This window comes from Lepidochelys kempii, chromosome 2 (genome assembly GCF_965140265.1).
Source record: "Lepidochelys kempii isolate rLepKem1 chromosome 2, rLepKem1.hap2, whole genome shotgun sequence".
Taxonomy (NCBI): Eukaryota; Metazoa; Chordata; order Testudines; family Cheloniidae; genus Lepidochelys; species Lepidochelys kempii.
The window spans coordinates 175,207,263-175,221,837 of NC_133257.1; the positions used below are offsets into that span (position 1 = coordinate 175,207,263).

The 14,575-nt window shown below is 40.7% G+C and overlaps 1 protein-coding gene across 13 annotated transcripts in view; it reads left to right on the plus strand.

Moving 5' to 3' along the window:
- The window catches only part of TPK1 (thiamin pyrophosphokinase 1), a 480,985-nt gene that overhangs the window by 318,305 nt on the left and 148,105 nt on the right, over positions 1–14,575 (plus strand). For 11 of the 13 annotated variants that reach the window (XR_012157430.1, XR_012157429.1, XM_073332798.1 and 8 more), the window contains one exon: positions 6,928–7,074. The exons of the other annotated variants lie outside the window; for them this stretch is intronic. Coding sequence is in view for 9 of the 11 variants with exons in the window: in XM_073332798.1 (XP_073188899.1) it covers positions 6,928–7,074 (147 nt within the window). In the remaining 2 variants the exon portion in view is untranslated. The remainder of the gene's footprint in view (positions 1–6,927; positions 7,075–14,575) is intronic. 13 annotated transcript variants of the gene reach the window in all.

Genomic DNA, 14,575 nt, shown 5'->3' on the forward strand with positions numbered 1-14,575 from the left:
GCACAAGCTGCAAAGTAAAATCACAATAAATTGACTACTTTACACTCCAGCTAGCACTAGAGAGCTAATACAGCTGCGGGAAGGTGAACTGAAATCTATTCTGGCTCATGCATCATCAAAGGAATTGTCAACTACTTTCCAAACGGCAGAATCCTCAGTACTGCTGCTGATGTATGAAGCAGAAAAAGTACAGCTGTATATGGAGATCGCAGGCTGCGTTTGCAGGGCTGACTGAGAAAAATGTTTTTTCATCTAAAGTTTAGAATCTAAACTGATCAAACTTGTTACAGTGTTACTGAGAGATAATAAATATAACTCAGTGCCATTTATACAGTCATTTTTCAGCAGGTAAATGCAGGCATCTGGGTATTGCTAAGGTATCTAACTCTCCAAATAACCCCCTTTATTATGTGTTGTAGCAATTAAATGAAGGGCAATGCTTTCCAATATCTGTGAGGGATGGGCAATTGGGAAATGTAAAAAAAATTGTCAAGGACAAAGGGATAATCTCTTTCTGAATGAGAACTAGTAGAGGAATGAGAGAGTAAAGGAAACACCATTCAGCCCTTTCAGCCCAATCAAGTTTCTAACCAGGATATGGCACAGAAATAGCACTAGAGATGGAGGATCTCCATAGTCACAGAGAGTGGACAAAATACCCATGCTCATATGACCAGTCTCTTGGGAGTTTTTGACACTGTTGATCAGAAGGTGTTGCTGACTTGCATATAAACTGTAATAAGACTGAACTGTGCAGCACTACACTGGTTTTTCCCAGTCTTCTGAGACAGATTTCAGAGTTTTTGGTCAAACAGCTGTTCTTCCGTGAAAGCCTACAAGTGAAGTCATGGAAGGATCAGTCTTCAATCATATCTCCTTTAGATTTTCTCTAAGGGAGATAATAAGATGGAATAGGTTCCAGTGCTACGTGTGTTTGAAAGTTAATTGGCTGAAGCTGAACCAGGTAGAAAGAGTGAAGCCTTTTGAGGAATGGGCCCAGAGCATTAACCTTACCATCTATGGGAGGACATTTCCCCCTCTGTGTGCCACAGCGCAGTCTCAAGGTTACTGTCAGATATGGAGATGGCAACAGAAGTAAGAGAGGCCTACTTCCATCTGGTTATCTGCATGTTAATGATATCCAGTACTGTGCAGATGAGCATAATATGAGAGTCTAGATAGAATACAGCTGACTGTGAAGGTGCTTCAAAAGAGTGGACAGTGGGTATTCTGTGTGATTCTTATCTTTGTATTTGGCATCTAGATACCACAGTGTTGGTGATAGTAGAAATGTATAGATAGGAAATCCTTTTCGCCCATTTCACACTGCTTCCTAGCTCCCTCCCCTTCTCCCTTTTACCTGTTCCTTAAATACACATTATTTAATTACATAATTAATTTCTTGATAATTAACCTGTCCACACAAGAAAGAAGAACGTCAGCAAGACCAATATATATGGAGGAATATTGTTTAAAGCCAGTTGTCCATTTAAATAGTCTCAATAGGAATGTTAGCAAAAACTAGGCAACTTGATCATGATGTGATAGCAGCCTTTCTTCCCCACGGTTACCGTGTGTTCAGAATCAAGTCTTATTGTGCAAGAGAGAAATCTAACAGTCTCTTTTGAGCTGTGGGTACAAAGTAATATGTTTTTTGACTCCCTTGCTGTATTATTTTATTGTATGGTAGTAACTCCTGAAATCCTTCATATCGTGAATTCACAAGTACATCATTTAAAAACAGCTACATTGTTCATTAGACTCCAACTGTCTCAGAATTAAAGTGAGTTGTCCTGTAAAATGCTAAACAATATGGATAAGTCTTAGAGAAGGTGTCTGAGGAGTATGACCCTGTTTATGCCCAACTATTAAATGGTAATGATTTCTAAGCTTTTAAACTTCAAAAAATATTTTGTATTTTTGTTGCTCTGAATCTATGAGAGGTTCTGGGCTTTGGAATTCATTCCTCTTTTGCCCCATAGTCTGAAATAAGGAGGATTTCTGGGGGATTTTTTGTTTTGTTTTGTCTGTCTGTCTGTTTTTAGGGCACACTGCAAGCCATATCCATTGGCATATCCAAGGCAGGAAAGAGTGTTTTGTTTTGCGTGTGTGTAAGTGAAGTTTGCATTGACACCTAGTGCTTCAAACAGATCCTTTATAAATCAGTATATAGTCTGCACCTGTTTGTCACTGCTGAAGCCAAGGTTCTTTCGTAAGACAGGGACGCCGACAATCAAAACAAACAAAAATCTTAGTTCTCTCTTTCTGCTTTTGTGATGCTGCTGCTGTCTTCACTTGCCTACTCAGTTCTATTATGTGTCTTCCAAGTCCAAATAGTTCCTGAATAATAGATACAAGGATCATGTGAAAATGAATATCATCTTTTTCACCTAACCCTGATATTTTATAGCTTGTGCTCAGCAGGATATTCCTGTGATGTTTAAAATGCTAAAGTAGAACTAAACTTTTTTTAAAAAATACTGTATTGTACACTAATCTCCAAAAACACTTTGGTGCCATTATTTTAAATGGAATAATATTTTAGACCATTTTTGGGTAGTACTATAGTACACTTTTTAATAGAAATAGAAAAACTGTATATTTTTTTAACTAGCAATCTTTTACCAGTATCACAAAATAATTCAGTCAGGACTTTACAGTATTATTTTCAATAGGCCCTATAGTTCATGGCAAGAGGTATCATTTGTGTATACATCTGAGAGCAAAATTCATCATCCAAATTCCCCCCCCACCCCAAGTTAAATAGCGTGTACTTCAATATTATCAGTTCCCTTCCATTTTATTAAAAGACAGAAAATATCAAAGTCAAAGGAAAGAACGCAATCCTTCCGGGTTCCCATATGGTAGAAAACCTATATCATAAAACTAAAGAGCAGTTGCTCAGCTCTCTGAAAATTGGCTCACTGTGGCTAATTAGAGCCCCAATTCTATAGCTGACCGTATGTTGTATGCAGGTCACCCACTGAGCCTTTGCAGAGCCTCCTTGAAGTCAGTGGAGCTCCAGATGGGTGTAACAGTCCACTCGCATGCTGTCAGTTGCAGATTTGGGGCCTTTCTACTGATAGTGATTGAAAGGACTTCTTGTTTTGTAACAATATAACATCAGATTCAGCTTTGTTAAATGGGAATTGCTGCCAGTCACACTAAAGCAGTTTGTTTCTACAATAGAATCAATACAGTGAAAAATGTAGCTTAAGTTAGCCAGAGAATCTAGGCTGTATAACTTTATTAAACAGAAGACCAGTAAGACAAGCAGGGGAAGTAAAGGAAAACCCAAGGTATGCTGGTTCTATTTTAAATTTGTGTGATCTTTATCAATATAGGAAAATAGTGCTTTCTCTATTGGAAGACTCTCTGGATGTTTCTCAGCTAATACCAATTATTACTTCAGTTCAGTGTAGAGTTTTTTTTTTGGGGGGGGGGGGGGGAGAGATGGTTCTTTTGATAGTAGCAGGGCCGGGCAAACGGGGCCCACGCCCAGGGCTCTGTAGCCAGGGAGGTACCACAAGGGGCTTGGGCTTCCCCTGGCTGGCTGTGGCTGGACTCCTCTCTTCTCCTGCCCCTCCCCCCGCTGGGCCAGCAGGCTTCTCCCCGACCCCCTGCTGCTCCTCAGCTGGCCGGCTGAGGGTTCCGGAGCAGCGTGGGCGGCCCACCACTTGCTGTCTGAAGCGGAGCCAAGTCCCTCCCTGCCTGTGGCCCTGCGCTGCTCGGTCTCTGGCAGGGCGCGGCTGGGCCGGGGCCAGGAGGAGCAAAACTTCAGTGGGGTGGGAGAGCCCGGCCGAGCAGCAGGAAAGGGGGGACTTAAAGTGACAGTGCGCTCACTGTCTCTCAAACTTCCCTAACACACACACAGGCTCTCACAGTCCCCCAACACAGATTGTCACACATACACACAGTCTCACACTTCTTAACACATACTCTGTGTCTCACACAATCCCCCAACGCACAGTCACGCACACACATTGTCTCTCACACCAAGACTGGCTCTCACACCCACATAGACTCTGCCTCTCATAGTCCCCCAACACAGATTATCACAAACACCCAGTCTCACACTCCTCAACACACACTGTCTCACAGTCCCCCAACACACAGTCTCTCTCACACACACACTGGCGCACTCTCACACACACATATTTATACATACACACACACTTGTGTTGTTGTTATTACTGCTTGGTACTTCCGGTCAAAATGCTTTTGGTGAGCCAGGATTAGCTAGGGGCTGCAAGAGGGCCGTGGGCTCAGGCAAGATGCAGCCCCCATGTGACAGCACGAAGAGCCAGGCACCACAAGCCACCCCAGCAGCACAGAAGTAAGTGTGGCAATACACCATATACCATGCCACCCTTTCTTCTGCTGACAGTCGCCTAGGAATTTGCTAGCTGTAGCAGTTACTCACTGTGATGTTATCTGATTAAAACATGACCATGTAGATCATTGTTGCAACCACTGTTATATTTGCAACAAATCTTGTACAAAATGTGGCATGTAAGATGTCTATGAAAAGGTTATGAATTGCTGAATATGTTTATGCTATTTGTATGCAAGTATCATTTTTGTATTTGAAGTTATGAGTATTGGCTCTATACCTGTATTTCAAATGTTTGCTCCTGGGGTAATGTGCACAAGATAGTTAACTAGCACATCTTGGAGGGACTAGTCAAAGTAAGGGGCTCATCAAGGGACACTTAACTCACAGTGGACCATGGGAGATGCCCGTCTACACTGAATGGACTTTTCTGTGGACATATCATATGAAGTATAGGTAATGGTCTGGAGGTGATGGGGGAGTGGGGTGGAGCCCAAGGAGCCCTTAAGAGCCAGGAGTGATGGTGGGAAGGTGGGTGGGGCGCCAAAATACAAGTTCACCCAGGGTACTATTGTCACTAAGGCGGCCCTGGTAGGAGAGGTGGCAATATTCTTGACTAAAGGAAAGGGACTTAATTTCTATGCAGACAAGTATGCCACAATCATAAAGTCTTAGCCCTTGTAATAAAAATGGAAGCTGATGTTTATTAATATATCATTCCAGATACACAAAGTACCATTATATGGCTCATGGGTTGAGTAAAATGTCATGTAGTCATCCTGGCTGTAGACTAATACTCTATAATACTGGAAGTTCCACCAAATGACCATTGTCAAAGCAGACTGTAAAAGTTTTAGAGCTGCGTTGTGGCAAGGCCCTAGTCATGGCTAATATGAAAATAGCATCTTAAAAAAATAAATAATTACTGAGCATAACTGACCTATGTTATAGTGCTAATAATAATCATACTTTACATGTAGATGATACCTTTTGCCTGAGGGTCTGAAAACACTTTACAAAGACTGGCAAATGTTCCCATTTTACTGAGAAGGGAAGATACAACATGGGGAGGTTGTGCCTTGCTTGTTGAGTGACAGAGTTGGGATTAGAAACCAGTCTCCAGACTCTGTGACCTATTCCAAGCAGTGTTTTCTACTGGCTAGACAACTGGACAGGTGACCTGAATTTTTATTCCTGGCACTGCTACTTGTTAGAGATGGAAAGAATGAGCAGGAGGACCCAGAGGCGCATTGAGTAAACGGGCTTCTTTATTGCGGTACTTGTTCCCCTCAACCCAATTGTCGAGTAAGCACTGAGTTAATCACATGATGCTCTTTTATCTAACTTAATATGTAAATACCTACATTTACTACAACCCCTCCCAAACCCCTTATTTGATGATATGAACACCCATATAATGAATATTAATAGCTATATACTGACTATAATTACTCTGTTTGTTGTTTACAGCATTAAGCATATTATACAGACATTTTTACCTTAAAGATACATTTCTTTGCAGTAATTATAGCCACAAGTTCCCTTAATCAGCAGTTCACAGGGGAGGGAGGAAGGAAGGAGCCATGACCCCAAGCTCGTTTATGTAGCTGGGAGAGGAAGGGAGGGGGGAAATAACACTTCTTCACACAAAGGGTATCCTTCAAACAACCACATTTCTCATGCAGCTGCAACGCTTCTATCTCCTTAACAAGCATAAGGGAAGGGGAAAGGGTGAAAAGTTGGGAAAGCCCAACTTGCTATGGGGCGAAATGCAGATCACTCAGGGCAAGATTCTGCCATCCTTACACTGACTAATACTTAACTGATTGAGTAGACCAAATCAGTTGATGGGTCTGCTCCTAGAGAAAGATACTATGCAATAAGAGAGTGACAGCACATAGCCCATAAGCATTTATTTGCTTTGGTTTCCATATTTGTAAAATGGCAATAATACTTATATTTGTTAAAGTAGTTTGAGATCTCTGGATGAAAAATACTACGTGCATGTATGATGTTAATAGCTGTTCTTTAGTTATTAGATTAACCATCACTAACCATGAATTTATAAAGCATTAGTCTACAGCCCTGGCAAATACATGAAGTTTTATTAACTGAGGAGTCACATAAAATCATATTCAGTGGTACTAGAACGACATTAATATCAGACTCTATTTTTGCTATGGGAACACAGAGAAAGTACCTCTACAGATAGATCTTCAAAAGTGTCCTCAGCTATGGCTGTTGGGTTTAATTCATGAGCACATGGGCAAATAATGTGAGCTAAAGGACCTCTCTGAAGATTTGGGACTTTTGAGCTGCCAGTGAGTTCACAAACACATAGGCACAAATTAATGGAAGTCAGTGGAGTTGCAAACAGTAATAGCCCATAGATACTTAGAAGTCACCAGCAGACAGATTGCCAAATCCTGGAGTAACATACCTGGTTCAAAGACTGTTCATTTGGGCAAAAGCCTCTGAAGTTAAAGCATTGTTTGTGTTCCTGTCATATAAACTCTGATATTTTGTTTTGTATTTAGAGAATTGTTCTTAAAGTTCTCCTTTTTAAATCTTGGTGTGTTTTTTTTTTCATTTAGATTGATATGATTGTGACCTTGGGTGGACTTGGAGGACGCTTTGACCATGTCATGGCATCAGTGGAAACTCTCTTTCATGCAAATAATACCATTCCCACTCCAGTTATAGTTATTCACGACTTCTCCCTCATCTACCTGCTTCAACCTGTAAGTGAAATGAAGTGTGAGACCATAATAAACGTGATCGTGTAATTCCAACAGTCAAAACTGCCATTTCCCTCAGCAGGGCTTCTACTTGCTTCTACTTGTAGAATTAGATTCTAGATTTAAAATATATTTCTAGCAGTTGGGAGGTGACTTATGGTCTCACCCCTGCAGGAATAGTATATTTTGCACCTTCTGTCTGTAGAGATTAGGATTAACTCACCAAAAACAGATTTTAAATAGAGGGTGGGAAACTAAAAAAGTGAAAAGTTAGTAAGATCTAAAACTTTATTCAGTTTTGTGCTTGATTATTAATGGAAATATCTTTGAACTTTTAAATTAAATTCCAGTGGAATTAAGTGTAGCTCCCTCTGCCCTTTGTTTTTCATTTTAAACAGAAATATATATGACTGACACATGAGAAACTCAAGAGGAAATTCAAGGGCTTGACAAACATGTCAAACAGAATTCTCATATAGTCCGAGTGCTGCAATTCATTGACTGAAATCCAGATGAAATGAGGGAATCTATTTAAAAATGTGTTGGTTTTGTGATGTGTAGGTTGTTACCCAGTTATTGGTTCAGAAAATAACACAAATGATATCTTGAGAAGCTTTCACTTTTAAGATTTAATTTAGAAGCAAAATCTGAGTAAAAAAAACTTTTTTCTAACAGCTACTTACTGGCTTCTGTTTGGAAATATTTTTTGTGATGGCTGGATTTTTAGAAGTTTAATTAGCTATAGACTTTTATCCAGTTTGTCTTATAAACTTGCTATACACTGGCAAGGTTGATGACCAAGCCTGCACTATGCATGCATGCTTCACTGTAATCTGAGAGGTATTAATGGGGTTCTATAAGAGATTGCAGATTTAAATCCACAGAGGCGAATTCTACATTATCAACATGAGGCACTCTGTCTGCAGGAGGGATGCTAGGCACAGGAGCTCATTTGCCACTATGACAAGGAATGACTGTGATTATTAGTTGCAGATCTAAAAGGCTAGATACGGAACAAAATGAGGGAAAACCAGGACTGAAGGATAATTGTGATCAAATCTGAAAGTGGGAAGTAATTTACCTGTGAATGATTTGCACATACTGTACTGACACTAAATTAATGTTAGGAAGCTTTTGAGAAGGCTAGCTAGAGCATTTTGACGCTTTTCAATAAGATTAGGAATGCCCAGTTTAGCATTTAAAATATATGCTTTTATCGTGTAGCTATTTTAATTCTTTGTTTTTTATAAACGGCTTCTAAAATGTCAGAGTTAAGATTATGTAATTTTTGATGGAATAATTCACCCCCTAACAACTTGAACCAAAAGTCCTTTGTATCATTATTACTTATCTATGCAGTGTGTTAAGGGGTTTTTTCTTTTACTGATGATTTTTTACCCCTTTATTACACTTTTACAAAATATATTAATACTGTTTTTCATTGGCACAGGCTAATACTTCTTTCACTCAGTTTCTGGCTGATGTACAGTATTGCCAGCTGATGACTTTAATAACTCCGGGCTGTTTCCAGTATTCAGGAATAAAGGGCAGATTCAGAGGGCAGGAATCTTACAGCAATCTTAAAGCTAACTGACACAAAATTCCATTCCATTGCTGGTTTAAACTTGTCATCTCTATTATCTTCCATCCACTGCCATGGTCCTTTTGGAAAATAATTTTAACCCTCTCTTTTCCAGATAAGATCAAATAAGTAGTTTATAAATAGGAATAAATAATATTCCTATATTGGAAGTACTTTCTTCCTATTCAATTTAATTTCCGTTTACATTATGATAGTTTCTCTTGTAAATAGCTACAGAAAATGATAGCTCTTTTTTCTTTGTAATTTAAAATCAAGGTATGAGAGAATTAGAGCACAGTGAGAAATGAACTGGCTTTTTTTGAAATAATGCAAGTCTGTGGAATAAAAGAAGTGGGACATCACGATACACAAAGACAAATTTTAAAATTAATAAGGACACCTGTGACAGATGTGGCAATGTCCTGCAATATCCTTGAAAAACCCTATTGAATTAAGTTTAAGTGTCTTTGGAGTCCATTGTATTAAATGCAAAGATTACGTGTTATTGCGGGCCTAGATGATCAAAAGACTATACTGAACAATGTGGCAGATAAGAATGATTTGGGGTGGGGTGAGGGGGAATGTGTGAAGTATAATTCCCTGGAAATACTTGGGGGGAGGTGAAAGCACCAGAGAGAAACCATTAAAACAATAGAAGAACCTACTTGTATACTAATAAGCTTACCAGAGATCGCTCTCCACGCCAACAAGGCCTCTGCTCGGAGGTCAATCCTTTAAACCTGACAAAGAGGTTTTCCTATGGTTACAAATTCCTAACAGCTTCAGCTTGGAGCAAGAACTCAAACTGTGCATATCAGCCTGTTTCTTTATACATCTTGGGCCTTTAAGCTCCAGCATTCAGGAACAGGTGAACTGCGAACAATGGCTCTCTCCTCAGGGCATCGCTTCCGAAGTTTTCCGTTTTGAACAACAGATGGAGGGCATTTGCTTTCACCTTAAGAATAAATATGCTTGCTTAGAAAGAGTTGTGGTAATTTATAACTGTGGGCAACTATGATGTGGATAGCCACTGAAGGAAAAGGAAAGCACTGACACTAGCCTGTTTAGGTAGTTTGGCTACCTGGGAATAATAAAATGTAGGCAGGGAACTGTGTAGCCTGGAAAAATCCCAGTTAGGGAGGGAAAATATAGGGTTTTCTGCCCAAGAGAGGTGACCGCTGGGAGCCAAAAGCCTAAAAATAGATGCCCTTGCTGGACCACAGAGGGAGAACACAAGCGCAGTTGCCCTTAACTGTGACAACGTCTTGCTAGGAAATCTTTCACGTTCGTGTAGCATGCAGATCGGAAAGCATTCTCTCTTTGGGAGGAAGGATCCATTTTTGTTGTTGGGTTTCTGGGACAGCAAAGTATGAGCAAAAAAGCATTTTAGCTCCAATATAAAATTAGACTCTTTCCTATTAGCATAAGAGTATAGTATAGTTCTCTATATATTATGTATCCTCCCTATATGTTGTTTGTTTTTTTTATTTATAACCAAAATAGAGAGTACACCTACCCCATGCTGTACACATCTTTGACATAGAAGCAGAGTGACATAAACATAAAGCCAGCAGCTTTCCCTAGTCCCACCCCTCAGAAATAATCAGCAGAGATAGTCACACCCCAAAAGTATCTTGCCTCACCCAAAACCACCAGTCTTTATCAGTTTTCTCATTTCCCCAAAAGCCTGAATAAAGGGTGATCCTTTCATTGTGCCCTAAAATCCAACAGATCTGGAAGCCACTGCTGATCCCAGAGCACTGGTGTCATGTCCCATTTTGATATGCCACTTGCTAAGGAGGCTGCCACATTCTTAATTGGTTTAAATTTCTGGATTGTTTTAAGATGTAGCCCCAGGTAGAGTTCATTGCAGTAACCTGTATTATAAATGAATATATCTATCAGAGGACAGATGATGTTTTTGGTAAAGCACTTATAATCCCTGTTCATACAATGTGTTTTTAAGTATATGAAAGTATATAACCAAATCAATTTAATGTCAGTTTTTTATACTTTATAAGAGTGATCTGCTGCCTCATTCATTGTGAATCTTAACCGAATGAATTGACAGATTGAATTCTGTGTATGGCTGAATTTGTAGAAGTGGACAACGTGATTAGGTCAGGAAAGCAGCAATGCCACTGGCTCATGTTGTGCCCTTAGTAAGTCACTTAACCTTTCTCTGTGCCTTTTTATTTACCTGTCTGTAAAACGGCTAAAATAATACCTTTAAGAGCTTTGGTTTTGGGCCGAACACTTGTAAATCACTTTGGTTTCGTCAAAGGAAAGATTGCATAATAGTGGAAATTATATTCTTTTGGTATGTCACATTCCTCTGCCTATAAATAGGGAGGTAGAGTAGATGCTCCAGCAGGTGACATTTCCTTTGAAACAGTTTCCAGTGTGATGATTTAAGCAAAAAACTAAAAATAGAATACATATCTCCGCACTGAATAGTGATCATATTTCTCTCTGTGGTGAAAAAAGAATCCTTAATAAGGAATAATCATTTCTTATGAGGAGGATATTTTATGTAACAGTCCATACTTTTTATGCTTGAAATTTTGCTAATGTCAATTACCATTAGGATATACCCTGGCTGAAGAACATTAGGCCCTTAGAGTCATGTTTATCATGCTACCCATGCTCAGTACGAATGGCTTAAGGTTTCACATTCATACTTTCTCATTTTCTGGTACTGTGCTTCTCGGGAGTACAGAAACATTAGCTTCTGTACACTGAGCATAAATTATCTTTTGTCTGTGAGTTTTATGGCAGTTTGTAATACAAGGTAATAGGATTTATGACCAAGAAATGAGAAGATGTACAAGAGTTAATGAGGCCTGTCTTTTCATTATACTGAGTGGAGTTCCGTGTTCCCCATGCAGGATACCACCGTTGAGCTGCGGGAAGAAGTATTGCTACTTGTACTTGAAAATATGTTGCACAAGCCTACTTTTGTCAGTTATCTAACTCTCCAGAAATACTGTATGACCTATTTCTTCCATGCTGTGTTGTACTTCCTTGTGTTTTTCCTTCCCATAAGAAATAACGAGGAATGTAATAATGCTCATAGAAATTAGGAAGGAAACAGAATGCTGATAATATTAGGAGTGTAACCCTTGTGGTTAAATCTAAGGTGTCTGGGTCAGGATTTCTGGAGGGTTTTCTCAGCTCTACTGCTGACCCAGGGTATAGTCTAGGACGAGTCACTTAACCTCTGTGTGCCACAGTGTTCCCATCTGTAAAGTGAGTGAAATGCAATTACCAGACTGGGTGATGTGGAGTTTACTTACTTGTAAAATACGATGGGATCCTGAGATGAAAAGCTCTATAGACATGCAAGATAATGCTGTTGGTAATAGTTGTAATAATAACTAACAGGCTTTTAATTAGTTTCCAGATCTACACCTATGAAAAAGGTGGGGTGGGGGGGAAGAAGTACTATTTATTCTTCATCTCTAAAGATGTAGGCTCTGATCCTGCCAGTGACTCCACATGGGCAGACTCATATGCCTTTGAAGTCATTTGGGCTCTGCACAGTGCAGGATTTTGTAGGACTGGAGCCCAAGTCCATCCTCTCAATTAGTAGGCAAACTACTCAACAGGGGCAAATGTCTGCCTGTCTTTCTCTCACTCTCACACATACACACATGTCAAGTTCTGTGAACTGATTTCAAAACTGAGGGTCAAAACTCCTCACTTTTTTGCTCCTTATGTGAGTAGACACAGTCAGTGCAGCATGCATCAACAAGAAAAAATATAAGATTAGGTACTTGCTCTCCTGTGGTTTGTTGTTGCAATTTTGGTGTATCAACATCTATTTGCTTTGGTTGCCAGGATGTCCCTGCTTGTATGGTAAAAGATGATGGAAAATCCAGATAATATGTGGTCAGCCTCTGAGTTTCACTCATGCGTCTAGTATCATGAATTTCACAGAACAGGTGTGTCTTAAGCTACGTCTATACTTGATGTAGGAGTGTGATTCTCAGCTTGAGTGGGCATACTTGTGCTAGCTCTCATTGAGCAGGCAGGTTAAAACTACTGTAGCTGCAGGAGCACGGGCAGTGGCTGCCTGGGCTAGGTTTGTACTTGAGGTGGCCCTAATGGTGCTGCTGCTGCCACGGCCTGTACTACGGTGGCGAGTGCTACTATTTTTAGTAAAAAGAAAAGGAGGACTTGTGGCACCTTAGAGACTAACCAATTTATTAGAGCATAAGCTTTCGTGAGCTACAGCTCACTTCCTCAGATGCATATCGTGGAAACTGCAGCAGGCTTTATATATACACAGAGAATATGAAACAATACCTATTCCCACCCCACTGTCCTGCTGGTAATAGCTTATCTAAAGTGATTTCCAGCACAAATCCAGGTTTTCTCACCCTCCACCCCCGCACACAAATTCACTCTCCTGCTGGTGATAGCCCATCCAAAGTGACAACTCTTTACACAATGTGCATGACAATCAAGCTGGGCTATTTCCTGCACAAATCCAGGTTCTCACATCCCCCCCACCCCCATACACACACAAACTCACTCTCCTGCTGGTAGTAGCTCATCCAAACTGACCACTCTTCAAGTTAAAATCCAAGTTAAACCAGAACATCTGGGGGGGGGGGGGGGGTAGGAAAAAACAAGAGGAAACAGGCTACCTTGCATAATGACTTAGCCACTCCAAGTCTCTATTTAAGCCTAAATTAATAGTATCCAATTTGCAAATGAATTCCAATTCAGCAGTTTCTCGCTGGAGTCTGGATTTGAAGTTTTTTTGTTTTAAGATAGCGACCTTCATGTCTGTGATCGCGTGACCAGAGAGATTGAAGTGTTCTCCGACTGGTTTATGAATGTTATAATTCTTGACATTACCAAAAGCAACTACAGCATTTGCTCAAGAAACTTCCTGAAAAAGCACAAGATCAAATCCGCACAGACACACCCCTGGAACCCCGACCTGGGATATTCTATCTACTACCCAAGATCCATAAACCTGGAAATCCTGGGCGCCCCATCATCTCAGGCATTGGCACCCTGACAGCAGGATTGTCTGGCTATGTAGACTCCCTCCTCAGGCCCTACGCTACCAGCACTCCCAGCTACCTTCGAGACACCACTGACTTCCTGAGGAAACTACAATCCATCGGTGATCTTCCTGATAACACCATCCTGGCCACTATGGATGTAGAAGCCCTCTACACCAACATTCCACACAAAGATGGACTACAAGCCGTCAAGAACACTATCCCCGATAATGTCACGGCTAACCTGGTGGCTGAACTTTGTGACTTTGTCCTTACCCATAACTACTTCACATTTGGGGACAATGTATACCTTCAGATCAGCGGCACTGCTATGGGTGCCCGCATGGCCCCACAGTATGCCAACATTTTTATGGCTGATTTAGAACAATGCTTCCTCAGCTCTCGTCCCCTAAAGCCCCTACTCTACTTGCGCTATATTGATGACATCTTCATCATCTGGACCCATGGAAAAGAAGCCCTTGAGGAATTCCACCATGATTTCAACAATTTCCATCCCACCACCAACCTCAGCCTGGTCCAGTCCACACAAGAGATCCACTTCCTGGACACTACAGTGCTAATAAACAATGGTCACATAAACACCACCCTATACCGGAAACCTACTGACCGCTATTCCTACCTGCATGCCTCCAGCTTTCACCCTGACCACACCACACGATCCATCGTCTACAGCCAAGCTCTGCGATACAACCGCATTTGCTCCAACCCCTCAGACAGAGACAAACACCTACAAGATCTCTGTCAAGCTTTCTTACAACTACAATACCCACCTGCAGAAGTAAAGAAACAGATTGATAGAGCCAGAAGAGTTCCCAGAAGTTACCTACTACAGGACAGGCCTAACAAAGAAAATAACAGAACGCCACTAGCCGTCACCTTCAGC